This window comes from Varanus komodoensis, unplaced genomic scaffold (assembly GCF_004798865.1).
Source record: "Varanus komodoensis strain SLA01 unplaced genomic scaffold, ASM479886v1 scaffold12, whole genome shotgun sequence".
NCBI lineage: Eukaryota > Metazoa > Chordata > Lepidosauria > Squamata > Varanidae > Varanus > Varanus komodoensis.
The window spans coordinates 29550306-29566115 of NW_025335349.1; the positions used below are offsets into that span (position 1 = coordinate 29550306).

The 15810-nt window shown below is 48.1% G+C and overlaps 1 protein-coding gene across 2 annotated transcripts; it reads right to left on the bottom strand.

Annotated features, from left to right (window-relative positions):
• Positions 1-199: 199 nt before the first annotated feature.
• TMEM100 (transmembrane protein 100) lies at positions 200-15356 on the bottom strand. 2 transcript variants are annotated; one of them, XM_044422166.1, is made up of 4 exons: positions 15181-15356; positions 5228-5416; positions 2444-2526; positions 200-817 (listed from the first exon to the last, which is right to left on the bottom strand). In XM_044422166.1, the coding sequence occupies exon 4, from the start codon at positions 741-743 to the stop codon at positions 342-344; it is 402 nt and encodes a 133-aa protein (XP_044278101.1). In that variant the 5' UTR covers positions 744-817; positions 2444-2526; positions 5228-5416; positions 15181-15356; the 3' UTR covers positions 200-341. The 2 variants fall into 2 exon arrangements, with proteins under 2 accessions (XP_044278101.1, XP_044278100.1); XM_044422165.1 differs by lacking the exon at positions 15181-15356 and having other exon boundaries at positions 5228-6392.
• Positions 15357-15810: the final 454 nt, after the last annotated feature.

A 15810-nucleotide genomic window follows, 5' to 3' on the forward strand; every position in this document is an offset into this window, starting at 1 on the left:
TTGGGAGGCGGGCTTCTCTTGCACTATGAAATGGTGGGCAATCACAAATGCAAAGCATATGAAAACATTAACATTCGCACATTGCAATGCCAGTTGTGCAAATGAAACGTGTTGGACAATTTGAATGGAGATATCCCAGAACACCAAACCCTAGCGCATCTTGAAATCCATTTGGGATGAAACAAATGCCAAGGACGCCTGAACTTCCAACAGCCTTTTCATTCGTATAGTTATAAATCCAATTCAGCCATTAATAAAACAGCTCCTGCAGACCGACTGCAAATAAATAGACTTTTCCTTTCAGCAACCAGCCTGTCTCTTCCATCCGTCTTGCTTGCCATTTAGGCAAACAGGCTCCTTTGGTTTGCCACGAGCACTGTCTGGCTTTCGCGCCTCTTCGCCTTCTTGTTCCGCTGTCGGATTTTCCAGCACAAGGCGCTCAAGGCCAGCAGGAGAAGTCCGGATGACAAGAGGACCAACCCGAGCACGGAGATGATGGACCCGTGGGAGTTGAAGCTGTAAGCCACGGCTGTGACCACCACCCCGGCGATGAGGATCACCACCCCAAATGGGATTGTGCAACGGTAGCAGGAAAGTTCAGCTCCACCCGTGGCGGCCGTCAGCTGGCATTCGCTCACCAACGGGACGGCCGTGGCCCCGCAGTCACTGCCGTTGCTCTTCTCCAGCGTCGCGCACTGTGGGCATTTGGAACCTCCCAAGACCTCCTTGATAGGCTCATCCATCCTCTTGCCACCGTGGCTTGGATTCTGTTGCAGCAATGGAGAGGCTAGACCGGGCGTTGCTCAAACGGTTTCCACTATGTGGCAAGAAAATGCATTTAGACAGATGGGTATTTCAGGGCTGACTCCAGAGCAGTCTTCCCCGATCTGCTGCCCTCCTGAGGGGATGGACCACAGTGTCCTTCGTTTCCAGAGGCTGGGAGTGTTGGGAGCTGCAGCCCAACACATCTGGAGAGCAGCTGCTCGGGGGCAGCTGCTTTAGACTAAGCCACCTGGGAGAGGGGGGCAAAAGATTGATGTGGGGAAGCCGGAACTGGGGAAATGATCTTTTTCCTCCTTTCCTTAGCTAGGCAGTTACTGGTTGGGCCTAGTCTTGGGTCTATGGGCTGAAAAGTAGCATCCCTCTTGGCTGCTGTTTGATGCATTGGAAGCTGGGAAAGCAGGGAAGGAGGGAGTCCTTTTTATGCAATTCAAAGCCACTGGCAGGCTTCTGGCTTTGCTGATTTAAACTCTAACTTTAATCTACTGTGGTTACCTGCCAACCTGTTGTTGTTTGTGAGTCCTGAAGCTGTGCTGATACCAGTTTAGTCAGGTGTGAAGATCACAGGATATGTTTTTGGAAAGATCACCCGTGACCTCTTGCTCCCACTGGAGTCATCCAGAGGGTGTTTCAGTGTAAAAGGAAGCTGACTTGTATCCAAGCAACAGCATTATCTGCAAGGCCGGTCCAGTGGCATCCCTACCCATGCAGATGAACTGCAGCTCAGTGCCAGAGCACCTTGTTTGCCTTCAGAAGCTTCCAGGCTCAGTTTCGGGGATCTCCAGTTACAAAACAGATCAGCCCGCAGGAAAGAGGGAGGACATCTGCTGAAGAGCTGACCCTCGACCAAGGGTAGGGAGCCAGTGGCTCTCCAGCTGTTGGGCTGGGCCTGAGGAGCACTGAATCCTACAACAGCGGGAGGGTCACAAGTTCCCCAGCCCTGCCCGAGGAAGCCACAGCCGGCCAAAGCAGACAATACTGCATGAAGGAATAGTCTGGCCAGATGTGACGTCTGTTTTGCTCCTCCAGTGCTCAGCAGAGAGCACACTCCTGGAAGCTGCCAATTCTCCCATTTTTCTGGTAAACTGCAGGGCTGGTCTATGGATAGTGAAGGGTGTGTTCAGTAAATCGCATTGACCTAAGCTTGGTAGAGCTGGCAGGAATGCAACGACAGCAGATTACAATACTGGAGGGTGTCTGCTGAACAAATCGTTCCGGAGAGTTCAAGTCAGAGGAGCCCATTTCAGAGAAAAACCACAAGTCGCAAAGGTTTGACCTAGTCTGAGCAAGGGAGAGGGAGACATTCCTTCCCAGCTCCACACTGCGGTATTCTTCAGACCTCAGGAAGAGGGCAAAATGCAGGGGATAATCGATGCGTGGGGGAGAAAGTGGGAAGCTGCATTGCTGCTTGTAACTGTATCAACTGCTAGGTCATGTTCCTACAGAGGGGGAAAGGGGGGTGCCACTCTGGGACATCTGTCAAGCCAGGCTCTGATAAAAGCACAGCACTGTTCCCCAGGTTGCAGCCTGGAAACCCTGGAGGCAGGGCAGGGACAGCAGAGGACTGGCGGAGAAACAGAGGGAAAAGATGAGAAGATGGAAACGCCTCTTCTAGCTCCAGTTGCTGGACTTAAAATCATGATATAACAGCAGCTTAACTTACATTCCAGTGACATCCAGATGTCCCATGCAAGACCGAAACTGTATGTGGTCTAGCAGAAGACTGTCCAAGCAAAACTCCCAAGCCTGTAAAGAAACACACAGTATAAACCTTTTCTGGAAATAATTGTACTGTTGATAGTGGATTCAGAGGTAATGCAGTGAGGTGGATTATGTGTTTTACCAAGGGAGAGATAATAAACATGTTAATGTCACTTTCTCCCATTGTGGGAATTTTAAAAACTCCATTTATGTCCTGTTTATTAAAATAATTCTGTTACTTCTGAAAAATGAACCCAATGAAATTCTCATCCATCCCATCTTTTATCATCATCTACATGTACTTGGTTGCGGGGGGGGGGGGGGGGGGGCTGTCACTGAACACTGGCCTGTTGTGGCATGCGAACCCATTCTCACTGAGAATCATGGTTTGTTAACCACAAATAACCCAAAGCTGACACTCTGACAACAAATTATGGGTTCTTATTACATCTATAAATATGTTTTTCAGTATAAGTCTTTAGAGAAGTTCTGTGTAGATAATAAATCAGTAGTAGACAACTTGGTGTCTTCTACAGTCTGACCATTGCCCATACTGGCTGGGGCTTATGGGAATTGTAGTCTAAAATATTTAGAGGCTGCCAGGTTGTCCCTGGAATAAGCTTTCTCAGGGCTTTTTCTGTTGGGTTTCCATGAGAAAGAATTAAAAGTTCCACCATTTTCTGCCATTATAGGGCATGAAAACCCCCCCCGCACCAAACAAATAAACACTCTTATCCAGAGATGTCAGAGATATGTGAGCATCCATGCTTCAATGACACTCGAAGGGATAACCCGGAGCAAGGCTATTCTGGAATCAATCTGCAGTGTCTTTGCTAGGTCATCTCAAAACCCTCTGCACAGCCCTAGATGCAGGTTTTCTGTGGTTTCATCTTATGATGCTACTGTGACATTGTAAAGTCAGATCATGTCAGCCTTTAAACACAGCAGCATTATTCTATAGAAAAACCAACCCTGGGGCACAGGAAGGTACATGAGAAGCAGCACCAGCTTTGACCATTGGTCCACCTGGCCCTGTATTGTCTCCACTGTACCTGGCAGCAGCTCTCTGGAAAATGGCATTGCATTATTATCTGCGATCAGACCCTTAAATAAACAGAGCATGCTGAACAAATAGTGCTTTCTATTTTCTAAATAAGCAAAAAATACCATATGACTGAACAGGGACTTGAACCCTGGACCCTCAGATTAAAAATCAGACATTTGACCGACTGACCCTCCAGGCACTGATATAACATAAAGGCCACTTGGCTATCTCATTAAAAAACCACAATCCTCCAATGGCCTAATCGCGTGTGTGTGTCCATTTTGGTTCAGATTACCTGACTGCAAGGTTTTTAAAAGGTGCCACACATTTTGCATACCTGGATTAAAGGGTCTGCTAATACAGACCCAGAGCTTGACTGTTTTGCACGACCTTTCAGAGCTAAGCTCCGCTCAGGAAACTAGTGGAAGTGTGTGTTGGGTGTGGGGAGGGGGAAGCCTTCTCATAGCTGACAGCATCCCTGGACACGATGCTTCTGCAGAGTTGCTGAAACAGGCGTTATTTCCCTCAAGCTGATTGCAGTCTAAGTCTTGACAGGGCAGAAGACAAAGTTGTCTTTCATATTGTGAGTGTGAATGATGGTAAATTCCTTCCCAGTGTTTTTAACTTGCACTTATGTATGGGCATATGTGCTTTCTTCCACCAGGACAGGTGTGAGCCTTCCCTAGCCCAAATCTTCAAGCAAGAATAATCACGCTGGGCTATAATGAATACCATTTCCTAATTGTATTAGTCTTAAGATCAGCAGGCTGTCTCCAGGCAAGCGCCTTCCTACATTTTTTAAGAATATTTATGGCACTTTATTTCACATAATTCTCACATGCACCTTCTCATGGGAAAGACATGTTGTAGCAGGGCTTATCCTTCAAGCAATTCTGTCTCCCTCCAATTCTGTGCAATCAACACCACCCGCCCCCCATGGAAAAGTTAGTCTGCGAGATTACAATTTATCCCAAACTGTCCAGCAGGTGCGGGACTGCAGTCTGAACCTAAGACTTCAGGGTTCTTAGGTATGTCATTCCTATTTTAATAGCACAGCACTATCCATGTATCCTCACAAGTAACCCCTAGTGAGCTCAGAGAGCCTTACTCCCAGGCAAGCGGGCATGAGACGGGAGTCTAAGCATCTTTGTGAATCTTTATAATTTTTTGGAGGGGTGATGGCTTTTTTTAGAATAAAAATATTAAGAACACACAGTCTTCCCAGACCCACCCCCATTTTGTTAAGAATTTTCATCTCCACTATGTCTTTCCCAACTGGGTACCTTTCGGAGGTGCTGAACTACAACTCCCATCATCCTAAACCAGCATGGCCAATAGTTAATTATGATGAGAAGGCTCCAAGTCAGAGAAGGCTGGAGCAACTGATTAGAAACATTTGGGAATTAATTTTTAAAAGTTTACCATATTAGTATACCTTATTAAGATACAAATTGCTTAGGTATGTTTATTAAGGTAGGTACCACCTCAGAAGAGGCTTTTTTCCTCTGTTGTTCACTTTTTTCTTCTGCCTTGTAAGGCAGGGCCTGCTATACCAGGGCTCACATTATCTGTGTTCAAAGACAGAATACAGATAATGCATTTGTTCGTGTCTTCAAGGACATGGTTGTATTCCTGTGGCTATTTATGCACATTTCTAATCAATTAAAAATGTAGTCACCTTTCGCCTGTATGTTCACCTACCTCATACACAGGAAATCCATTGTGGCTTGGCAAGAAAACGATTCAGCAAGCGTTTGCTGGTCTCCCTGTCCCCTCCCCACTCAAAACCCCCAGCTGGTTAAGGGCAAAAACTAACGGCTGCAGGTTCCTTTCCTTTGCGTTGCTGCTGTTCCTCTCAAAACCAGGCCGTGAACTGTGCACAGAGGTGACCTAGGAGGAAAAAATGTGGATGAAATCAGAACTATACAGCAGCAAACTTATACCCGCTATAGAATCATTCAGTGTAAGAAACGATAGCTCTTTCATAGTGCAAGCAGTCTCTGGTGGGATGCACAGACACACTTCAGGACTTCCATTTCCACTGTTGCTTGCTGGGGGGTTTTCCTGAATGAAAATACCTCTCTGTTGTGGATCACAGACTCCAGAACTAAAGCTGACCATTCCTACTCCTTTTCAAGGGAATCGCCCTTATTTCAGGGTAGCTCAACAACTCAAAAACAACATCCCCACCCCATCTTTGGACAACCAGCAGTCCACAGAATGGACATTGCAGCTCTGTCACTCGTGTTTGGAACAACATTCAGTGCTCCGAAGATTTATTTCAACGCAGCTTCAGGCATGACAGAGATGTGGGAGAACAGGAAACACAAGTCATTTCTGCCGTTTGTCCCTGTATATCATTGCTGGAGTCAAAGTAAAAGTTCAGTGTTTCCCTCTATACAGGGAGAAGCACAGCATCAAGACCTTGCATAGGTCACCCAGCAAAACATTTCCTTCTTAAGCCAGTGATTTGCTAGATCCTCCACTCAGCAATGCCCCGCTGGGGGTTTCCGGGAAAAGGCTCTGCCAGTTGGGCAGGGGGCTTTGTTTCAAATCAACCGGTTAAGAATGGGGTGAGCTTTCTGCAGTACCTGCACTTAAATCAGCCAGAAGCCAGTGCGGGGCTTTCCGTGACACATCTAAGCAAGGGAGAGCCAAAGTCATTGTCGACAGGAGCAACAGCTGTGAAGCTGCCAGGCAGCTGGGTTAACCTTCTGAACCAGCAAAAGATTTGTTGCTAAGCTCACTCAACATTCCTTTGCTCTGCATGTGTGATCGTGCAGGATTGTTAGGGCCATTTCAACACTGCCACCAGGGCTCCCATCTGGGGGAAGAGCAAGAAACAGCAGGAATAGTCAAGTGGAAAAAGCACGTTCACAGTATGGCCTGCATGGGATCAGTGCACCGGCTGGCATCTTAAGTGGACCTCTTGCCTTTACACATCACATAGTTGCCCATCGTGTGTCCAAAAAGCATCTCTCTCCCTCCCTCCCTCCCTCCATCCCTCCCTGAGTTTTAGCCCACTCCATTAGTCACACGGCTTCGTGGACATTTGAAAAACACTGCTCTGCATTTCCTTTTCTGTCATGCTTCACAAAGTGACAAGATGGAGTTATTTTAGGGGAGTGCCGAAGATGAAACGGTATGGGACAGAAAGGCCCATGCCTTGTCTTAGCTGCTTGACCTGATCCAGCCACTTGCACTTATGAGCTCCTCAGTGCTCCCAAGGTACCCCATAAGCTACATAAGCAAGAGTCAAGTGAGATACCTGGATGTGTTTCCCAGGGGAAGAGTGGGTGGCACAGGCTTAAGAGTAGGGACTGGCAGCAGAGACAGAGAGCTCGGCCGGCCCAAGCCATTGTTGCTGCCTGAGGCAACGAACCGCAGCACTCCTGGCTGGGCCCAGGCTAGAAATGGGACACTGGCCTCCACTGCACCAGAAGGCCGAAGGCTAGCTGGTGGGGAGCGGGACAGGCCTCAAGGCGCACAGCCCTCTCCCCTCAGGCCTGGCTGCCACCTCCCAGCATCTGCCTGCAGAAGTGGGTGCCTCATTTGGCGAATGGTAGAGCTTGGGAGAGCGCAGGCTTTGTATGCAGAAGCTCCGTCTCAGGGCCAGTAGCTCTGGCTTTAAAGGATCGCCTGGGAGAGGATGGAAAAGGCCCTTCTCCACCTGAGACTGTGGAGAGCTGCTGCCAGAGGACACAGTCCTGAGTTAGATGAGAGCTTGACTGGGCACCGGGCAGCTTTCTCCACGCTCCCTGTGAACTGAGGCGAAGATGACATTCAGGATTGGCCGTGTAGCTCCGCAAGATGTCAGGCACCCCCTCCCCTACTCTGGTTTTAAATGATACCAGAAAAGGCCTCTTTATTCGCCTTATCTCTAAGTAAATGTGCTTAGAATTACAAGCACGGGTCCCCAAGCCAGAGCGAAAGAGAGAAAAGCCCAGGTGCAGTGTCCTCGGTTAAACAGCATGAAACCTGGACTAAGCCCAGCTGCCGCCTGCCCTGGGTACTGGCGGGGTTTGCACACAGATGGGGCGGGGTTTGCACGCAGATGGGGCGGGGTTTGCACGCAGCCCAGGAAGGAAATGGCACTTTGGCCTGCATGCAGGGATGAGCAGTAGGGTTGCCAGGTGTCACCTTTTATAGAAGGCAGTCCTCTGCTTGAAGGGCTGTCAGAGGACAACCTTCTATGAGAGGAGCTGCACTGTGCGATAAAGAGCCAGTGAGCAGTGAGAGAGCAGATGGATCAGGAGGGGACGCAGGCCAGTGTGGCATAGTGGTTAAGAGCATGGGACTGGGACTCAGGTGATCCGGGTTCCAACTGGCCATGGAGCCAGCTGGGTGACTTTGGGCCAGTCACAGACTCTCAGCCCAATCTACCTCACAGCAGGGCTTTTTTGGTCATAGAACGCATCGGAACGGCGTTCCGGCACTTTTTTTTGATGGATTTTTCCAAGCAATTGTGAATCGCCCTGTCGGGCACAACCAGTTCATTAACATAGTGCATGCGGGCTGCTTGTGTGTCCGCGCGGATTGTGAGGGCGCTGCTCGGCTTGGGATGCTGCTCGGCTTGGGATCAGTCATGTGGTCGCGTGCTGAGTGCTTACTGCCAGTGGCAACCATTATGTTTGTGTGTGTGTAGAGTGACTGGCTACATGCAAAAGGTAAATAAGTTCTTTATTTCAAAAAAAGTCGGTGAATCGAAAATCTTTTTTCGTGTAAAAGTGTGACCCCAAGACGTGAGTTCCAGCACCTTTTTTTTTTTTTTTTACAAAAAAAGCACTGCCTCACAGGGTTGTTGTTGTGGGGATAAGATGGAGGAGGAGAATGATGTAAGCTGCCTTGAGCCCTTTGCAGGAAAAGGCAGGATATAAACCAGAAAATAAATAAATAAATAAAATACAGTGAACTGGATTGTATGCCCATTGAAATTGTAATAATAATTCCTAAATTTGCATATATACATAGAAATTATTATATGCATACATTATGCAAATCATCACCCTCCTTTGCCCCTTTTTTCTGATGGCTGCCCTCTTTTTGAGAGATGCACCTGTGGCATCTACCCTACTGTGGGTATAGATTCCCATATGGGATTCCTTCCTACATACGACCCTACCCTGGATGTTTTCACGGCCCAAAGCTAAATTTACAGAGCTGTTTGCATGTAATGAGAGATCATCATGTGTTAATTTCTCCGCAGGGCCTCTTATTTTATTATTTATTTATAACATTTCTATGCCGCACCCATCGCAGAAGCCTCGGGGCGGCTTACAAAGCAAATATCTTATCTTTGCACTGACCTGCATTTTGAAAATTCAAATGGTGGCAGGGTGCCCCATGGCTTCTCATTACATGCAGTCCACCCCTGTGGCCCTAAAGCAGGCCATGGGTTCCACGTGACTTGTTAACTTACCCCAGCAACCTGCCCTCAGGGTTGGCATGTAAGAATACACTTCAGCACTGCCGTTGAGGCCAGGATTTCCCACTTGCAGATCAGCAGACCCTACGGGGAAGTTCCCCCATGGTGGTCTGCTGGTATGTGTGGACCAAGTCAGCGTCTCCTCTCAGGCAGGGAGGGGATCCAGTGGAACTGGTCAGCTAGGAAAGGCCCCTGCGAGTGCCATACCCACGCCTGCATTTGTGCCAAGAAGCGAGCATGTGGCTGGGGATTTCCCATTTGTCTCAAAATGTTTCACTCTACCAAGAGCTGAAAGGCAAGAGTGCAATGTGCCAGTCACACGGAATGGGTGGATAGCCTTCCTGTGGCTTCCACCTGCTTCTCCCCTTTATTCTCTCTCTTTTTTAAATGCCTGGCTACTAACTGCTCCAGGGCTTGGGTGAGGTGCAGCTGTCAGCCATCTGCGGGTGAGAAGAAAACTGCAGGTGAGAAGAAGCTGATTCGCCTCAAGGCGAAGTCCACAAATGCAGCCTGGCAGCTTGACCTCACCAGGCAGTCCCAAAGGGTGCAAAGTGAGGCATGAAGAGTCACTTCCAGCCATGAAACTGACAAATGTCTGGAGAGGCCAAAGAATAAGTGCTTCCAGAGCCCGAGTGCTAAAGCATCAAAAGGCATCATGCAGCCACGTCATATCATGTTCCTTAATGGAGCTTTGTGTGGAGACAGGAAGAAATGTCAGGAAAACACGAGAGGGTGACACGTGGAAGATGGTGCTTGGACCTCCCCCCCCAGCCCAGTAAAATTTTGTGGATGAGGCAATGGGATTGCACAGGGTAATCCACCTCTGGAGGCAACCTAAGCTCCCCATCTCCCCAAACACACCGACTTTCACTCTGTACTTCTGAGAGGGAGGAGGAGAAAAGACAGTGCAAACCTATGCCTGCCTACAATGGAATCAGCTCCTTCGAATTCAGCAGTACTCGCTCCCAGGGAAAGATGTGCAAGACTGCAGCCTTCATGGTCCAACATCTCTGGACAGCCCACACATGACTCTTTCCATCAATGCAAAGAAGCATCCGCATTCCTTTGCAAAGGAGGGTGGCAGGGTAAACCCGAGGGGAAATTGAGGCAGCTCAAAACTGAGTGAGAAAATAGGGCTATAATTTGTTCAAAATAACATTCAGGGGGAATTTGATGGGATGATTAAGGCTGCCAGACTTGACTGAAAGTTAAACTCAGAATCTATTTCCAATGCCCAGCTGTAATATAAAGAGAATTCCATTCTCTTTGGCTGTACCCAGTGAGATTTACTCCCTGGGTACAGCCAAATCCCAAGCATTGGATGGATCTCAGACTGCTTCTGAGGAGGCTTGGCCCATTTCTTTAGTAAATTAACTGCTGGCGTGTTACATTCTTCCATGTCTGTCACCTCTGAGGGGACTTCCTGATGGAGGCTTTGGAAGAGGCATCAGGCAGAAGGAACATGCCATGATACTGGCAAGGCCTCCAGCAGCTGTGACAATCTCAGTACTTCACAGCCAAGTGGAGAGCATCAGCCGAAAGAAATGTATGTTATGATGATTACACAGACTGTGACACCTGATGTCTCTCTCCCCCCCTCTCTCTGTCCACCTCTCTCTCACACACACAACAGCCACACAGCCCTCTTATGCCTGCTGTCACACTACCGCAAGAAACCAGCTCAGGAGCAGCAGTTGTCTGGATGAGCCTGGAGTTGTAAAATCACAGGATCATAGGACAGGAGAGTTGGAAGGGGCCAGGAGGTCATTGGGTGCAGCCTCCTGCTGTTGCAGGACCCTAAGTTAAACCATCCCTCTCAGAAGGCTGTCTAGTTCCCTCTTCAATGCTTCTTGTGTGGGAGAGCCCACAACTTCCCAGAGTAAGTGGTTCCATTGTTGTATGGCTCTGACAGTGAGGACATTCCTCCTGGTGTCTAGTCAAAATCTGGTTTCTTTTAAGTCTGTTATTAAGTGTCCTGCACTCCGGAATGGACGGGAAAAGATCTTGCCTTTCAGTTACTTGTAGAGTGCTTATCATATCACCCCTTACTCTTTTCTTCTTGAGGCTGAACATGCCCAGTTCTCTCAGTGTTTCCTCACGGAGCTTTGCCTCCAGTCCCTGAAACATCCTTGTTGCCTTCCTTTATACCCTTTCTACCTCTTCTGCATCTTTTTAAAACATAGGTGACCAGAACGAGGCACAATACTCCTGCTGAGGTCTGACTAATGCTGAGTATAGGAGAACTAGTACTTCACGTGTTTGGAAGTGATACTCCTGTCAATGCAGCCCCAAACAGTGTTTGCTCTTTCTGCAGCTGCATCACATTGTTGGCTCATATTCAGCTTGTGGTCTACAACAAGCTGACCCTTCTCTTTTGTACTAGTGTGGAGTCAAGTGTTCCCCATTTTATAGTGATGCATTTGGTTTCTTGTTTCTAAGTGGAGAACTTGGCATGTGTCCATATCGAATTTCATTCTGCTGTTCTCTGCCCAGCATTCTAACCTATCAAGATCACCCTGTATCATACCCCTGTCTTCCAGGGTATTTGCTATTCCACTCAGCTGTGTGTCATCTGCAAATTGAATTATATTCCCCCGTACTTCCTCGTCTAAATCATTAATAAAAATGTTGAAGAGTACTGGTTCCGGGACAGAACCCTGTGGCGGCACCTGCTTGTCACCTCTCCCCAGTTTGAGCAGGTGCCATTGATGTGCATTCTACTCTTTCAGTCTTGTTTTGCAGCCAGTTGTGGATCCCTCTAATAGTTGCCCTCTCTAGCCCACTTTTTGTTAATTTGGTAATCAGGATGTTGTGGGGCACTTTGTCAAAGGCTTTGCTGAAGCCTACACAGACTATATCCACAGCGTTCCTACAGACCATTTGGGAGGTTATCCAGCCAAAAACATGAAATTGAAATTTTGTACTTTCATATACAGGCAGATCTCCACAGGGCATGTTTTGCCAACAGGTTTGCTGAAGTAAGAGCTACAGATGCACAACTGATAGGCTACATGCAGAAACTGGATCTGGACATTGTACATCAGATTTGCCTAGTAACAAATGGCCCAGGAGCACTTGATGCTGCCATGCTCTTGAAGCCAAGCTGGGGAGGGACCATGGCTCCGTGGCAGAGCACCAGCTTGGTATGCAGAAGGTCTCAGGTTCAAACCCAGCATGTCTAGGTAAGGCCAGGAGAACCTCTTGTCCGCAGCCCTGCAGCACCTCTGCTTGCCAGGCAGTGTCCAGATGGGACTGAGCTAGAGAGACCCATGCCCTGCCTTGGTGCAAAGCAGCTTCTTTTCCTAAGTGTGAATCGATTTGAAGCCTGCCAGACACTCCCAAGTGCATCAGGGCACGCACTTGGCGAGGTGGCTAAGATCAAAGCAATCATTTAGACACATGTGGAATGATCAACAGAGAATACAGACTGGGGGGTACATATAACCTCCTTAACTACATCTGCTCACACACACACACATTTTCCAGTGATGTATGCAAGATTAAGATAGCCATTATGACTGTGATCATAAGCATATGGATTGCATTTATCCCTAAGCAGATATCCCATCGATCCATAAATGAAGTCTGCTTCTGAAACAAACACCGTCAGGGTAAAGTTGCACAACGTTCTTTCCCTTTCTCTTTCCCTTAATCCTCCTGCCACATACTCCATGTATGTTCCTAACTTTCGCTCTCATTGTTTCTCAAACGCAATATGTGACCTTCCAGATATTTTGGACTACAATTCCCATAAATTCCAGCCAACATGGTCAACAGCCAGGGATTATGGAAGCTGCTGTGCAAAATGTATTACTTATTTGTTTATAAACATCTCATCAAATAAATGTGCACAGGCAGATAACAATTCAAATTATAATAACAAATCTGAGTGCAATTTAAATTATACTGATAAAATATCTGCCTAGCTGAGAACCTATGCAGTGCCCTTCTTAGGACTTGTTCCTTTTCCCAAGCTGGGGAATGGGCAATAGCTGATTTTTAGAACGTTCCAGATGAGATGTTGTCCACAGTACATTACTTTTGTCCCACTGTCATCTCAGGCCAAGTATGATGTACAGGGCTTTGAAATGTTACAAAACTTGTAGACAGAGTGTGTAATGGGATGGTGGTATGTGCCTATCTCCACCAAATGGCTCTACTTTATGACCTTCCACATGGAAAAAACAGTAGTCCCCTTTAGAGATCTGTCCTAGACACATCTTTCCTATGCCTCTACATAGTCTCAAACGCTGACTTCCACTGTAGGTTTCACTTAGCACTCTGAATTCAACTGCAAATCCTCCAGGAACTACGGTTTCCTGCACAGTACCTGCAGACTCTTGGAGCTTAATTTGTGAAATGACTCACCAGGGTTCAATCTCGGGACTCATTCTCAGACTGGGAATAACTCTGGGATCTGAGAAGTACTGAGAAAGAAGAGTGCCACTGGGCACATGCAAAACAACACCCCTCTCTACAAGCAATTACAAGACTCCACACAAGAGGGATTGAGGAGAAGGCTGTGATTTCTAGGAATGCTCAGGTCCTGGTGTCTCTTGAAATACTAGATACTAGAGATAATGAAATGCCACTCAGGTTTAAAAAAAAAACTCACCAGGTGTAACATCTGTCAGCAGCATAACATGCACGAATCTTGTGCATGCTACTCAGAAGTAAGCCCTGCAGAGTTCAATGGGACTTACTTCATTCCAAGACAGAATGTCTAGACTTGCAAACATAGTGCATAATGGGGTTTAGAGGGGTGGGACAGGGAGAAGAACGGCAAAATTCTTCCCTGTCTTCCTGTCCTGCCCAAATGAAAATAAACAAATAATGTGAAATATAAAATTGGTGAAATGTAATTGCAATACACAAAGCAGAGCTTGCACCCATAACTCCTATTTTCCCTTACCTTTTTTGCCCATCACTTTTCCCCTCCTTTCATAATAATCAAATAATCCCCCCTTCATCAAATATTACTTACAATTATTTGATGCCAGGTGGTAACCCATAAGAAAGTCAGATCTCCACGGGAGCTGATCTTTTGTTGAACATGACCCAATGTATGCAGCCAGTTTGGTGTGTTTGGAGGTATGGTTGCAAAGACAAATCAGGCATTAACTCAGAATTCGTGTCCCTCCCTGCTCCCTCCCACCTCAACCTTCTGATCTTGAGAAAGGTGCCCACACTTATCCTGTGTTAGGTACAGGATGAACTTTGCTCAAAACCAGTGGCACCCTGCTTGTCACCTTCAGGACAGTAAGATGACATTCACGTGCACAATATCACCAGGGGCCAGCCGACTCCAAGGGTCTGGGTTCAAGATCCGATTCTAACCTGAATCCACAAGGAGGTAGCGTTTTGTATATTTAGCCATTCTCTCCCTCCCGGCCCCTTATCAGAGAACGCAATTTCTGAAAAGCCGGTTTAAGCTCTCGCCAGACATTCGCTTCGGGATTATTCCGTTTCGAAGTTGTTCCCGTTCCAATCACGAGAGTTCCGTTTGTGCAATTCAAGCCGATGTATAAACTACTCCGAAGTAAGTCCCCTTGGGTTCAGCGGGGCTCACTCTAGAAAGTTTTAAAAGCCTCGGGAAGGGAATGCAATAGAAACTTAGAAATCCAGCAGTTTGGGGCGCGCGCGCGTGCGGGGGGGGGGTTGATTCTAAACATCTGTAGAAAACTGCTCATTAAAAAATAAATAAATAGGGGAAGAGGAACACGCACCACAGAAATGTAGCACAGGCAAACACTCTCTCTCTCTCTCTCTCTCTCTTAGCGGAAAAAAACCCTACACTTTCTACTGCTTTGCCAACAGCGTGAGGTTTTGATATTAAATGCAGGGGGGAATAACTTTAATGAGATTGTGGGGGAGGAGAGCGGAAGGTAATACCTGGAACTGAAGAAAAACAGCGAAGGCTCGCTCTCGCTCTCAGGGTCCCGAGAAACACAAAAGGGGGGGGGGCACGTGAACGGTTCCGATGGCGATCAATAGTCTTTTGCAAGCCTCCGTCCAGCGCGGTGGCTTTGCAGGCTCCCTGCCTCCCTCCCTCCCTGGCTCGCTCGGCTGCTCATTTCTGTTTCGTGGGCTTTGCTGCCTCTTCCTCCGCGAGGGTGCGAGTGCGCGCCCGCTTCTCCGGACTGTGCTTGAAAGAAAAAAGTCTCCCCGCAAAACTTTCGCGACGCTCCTTCTGCCCCTTTGAAGTCCGCCCGCCGCGCGCGCCGCTTACCTTCGCTCGGCCAGAAGGGAACTGAGCAGACACTTGTCCGGTGCTCCGAGAAGGGGGAGCCAGGGGCCGTGGACAAAATGCTGAGCCAGGCCTTTAAACAAAAAAGGCAAAGGCAAGGGACCGGAGACAAGTTCAGAAGAGGAGAGGAACGCTCTCTTGCAGGCAACAGTTGCGCAGGGGACACCGCTCTCGTGGTCGGGGGTGGCTTGGATGAAAGCAGATCCTTGGGTTATTTGCTTTGGAGACGGAAAGATTCAGGACTGCTCCTTTTAGCAAGGAGATCGCCAGCGCCCCTTCCCGCAGGACGCCTTCGCCCCCTCGGAGAAACGAGGGAGACTCCCCTGTGCGGATTGGTGTGTGGCGAACTCACATGTGGTGAACTCATAGCGTCGAGATGCTTTCGGGAAACCACAGCTATTCCCAGTAAATGGCATTCCCGCGGTCTCGTCGCCTGGGGGAAATTGCCTCAGCGTTCCCCAACCAAGGGTCCGCCAGATGTTTTGGGCCACGGCTCCGGGCATGCCTGTCCCTTGCCCAAGCTCCCAGGGCTGCTCGGGTTGACGTTCCAAACATCTGGCAGGCACCAGTTTGGGAAAGGTTCCTGTACACATGCGTGCGCACGCACACACA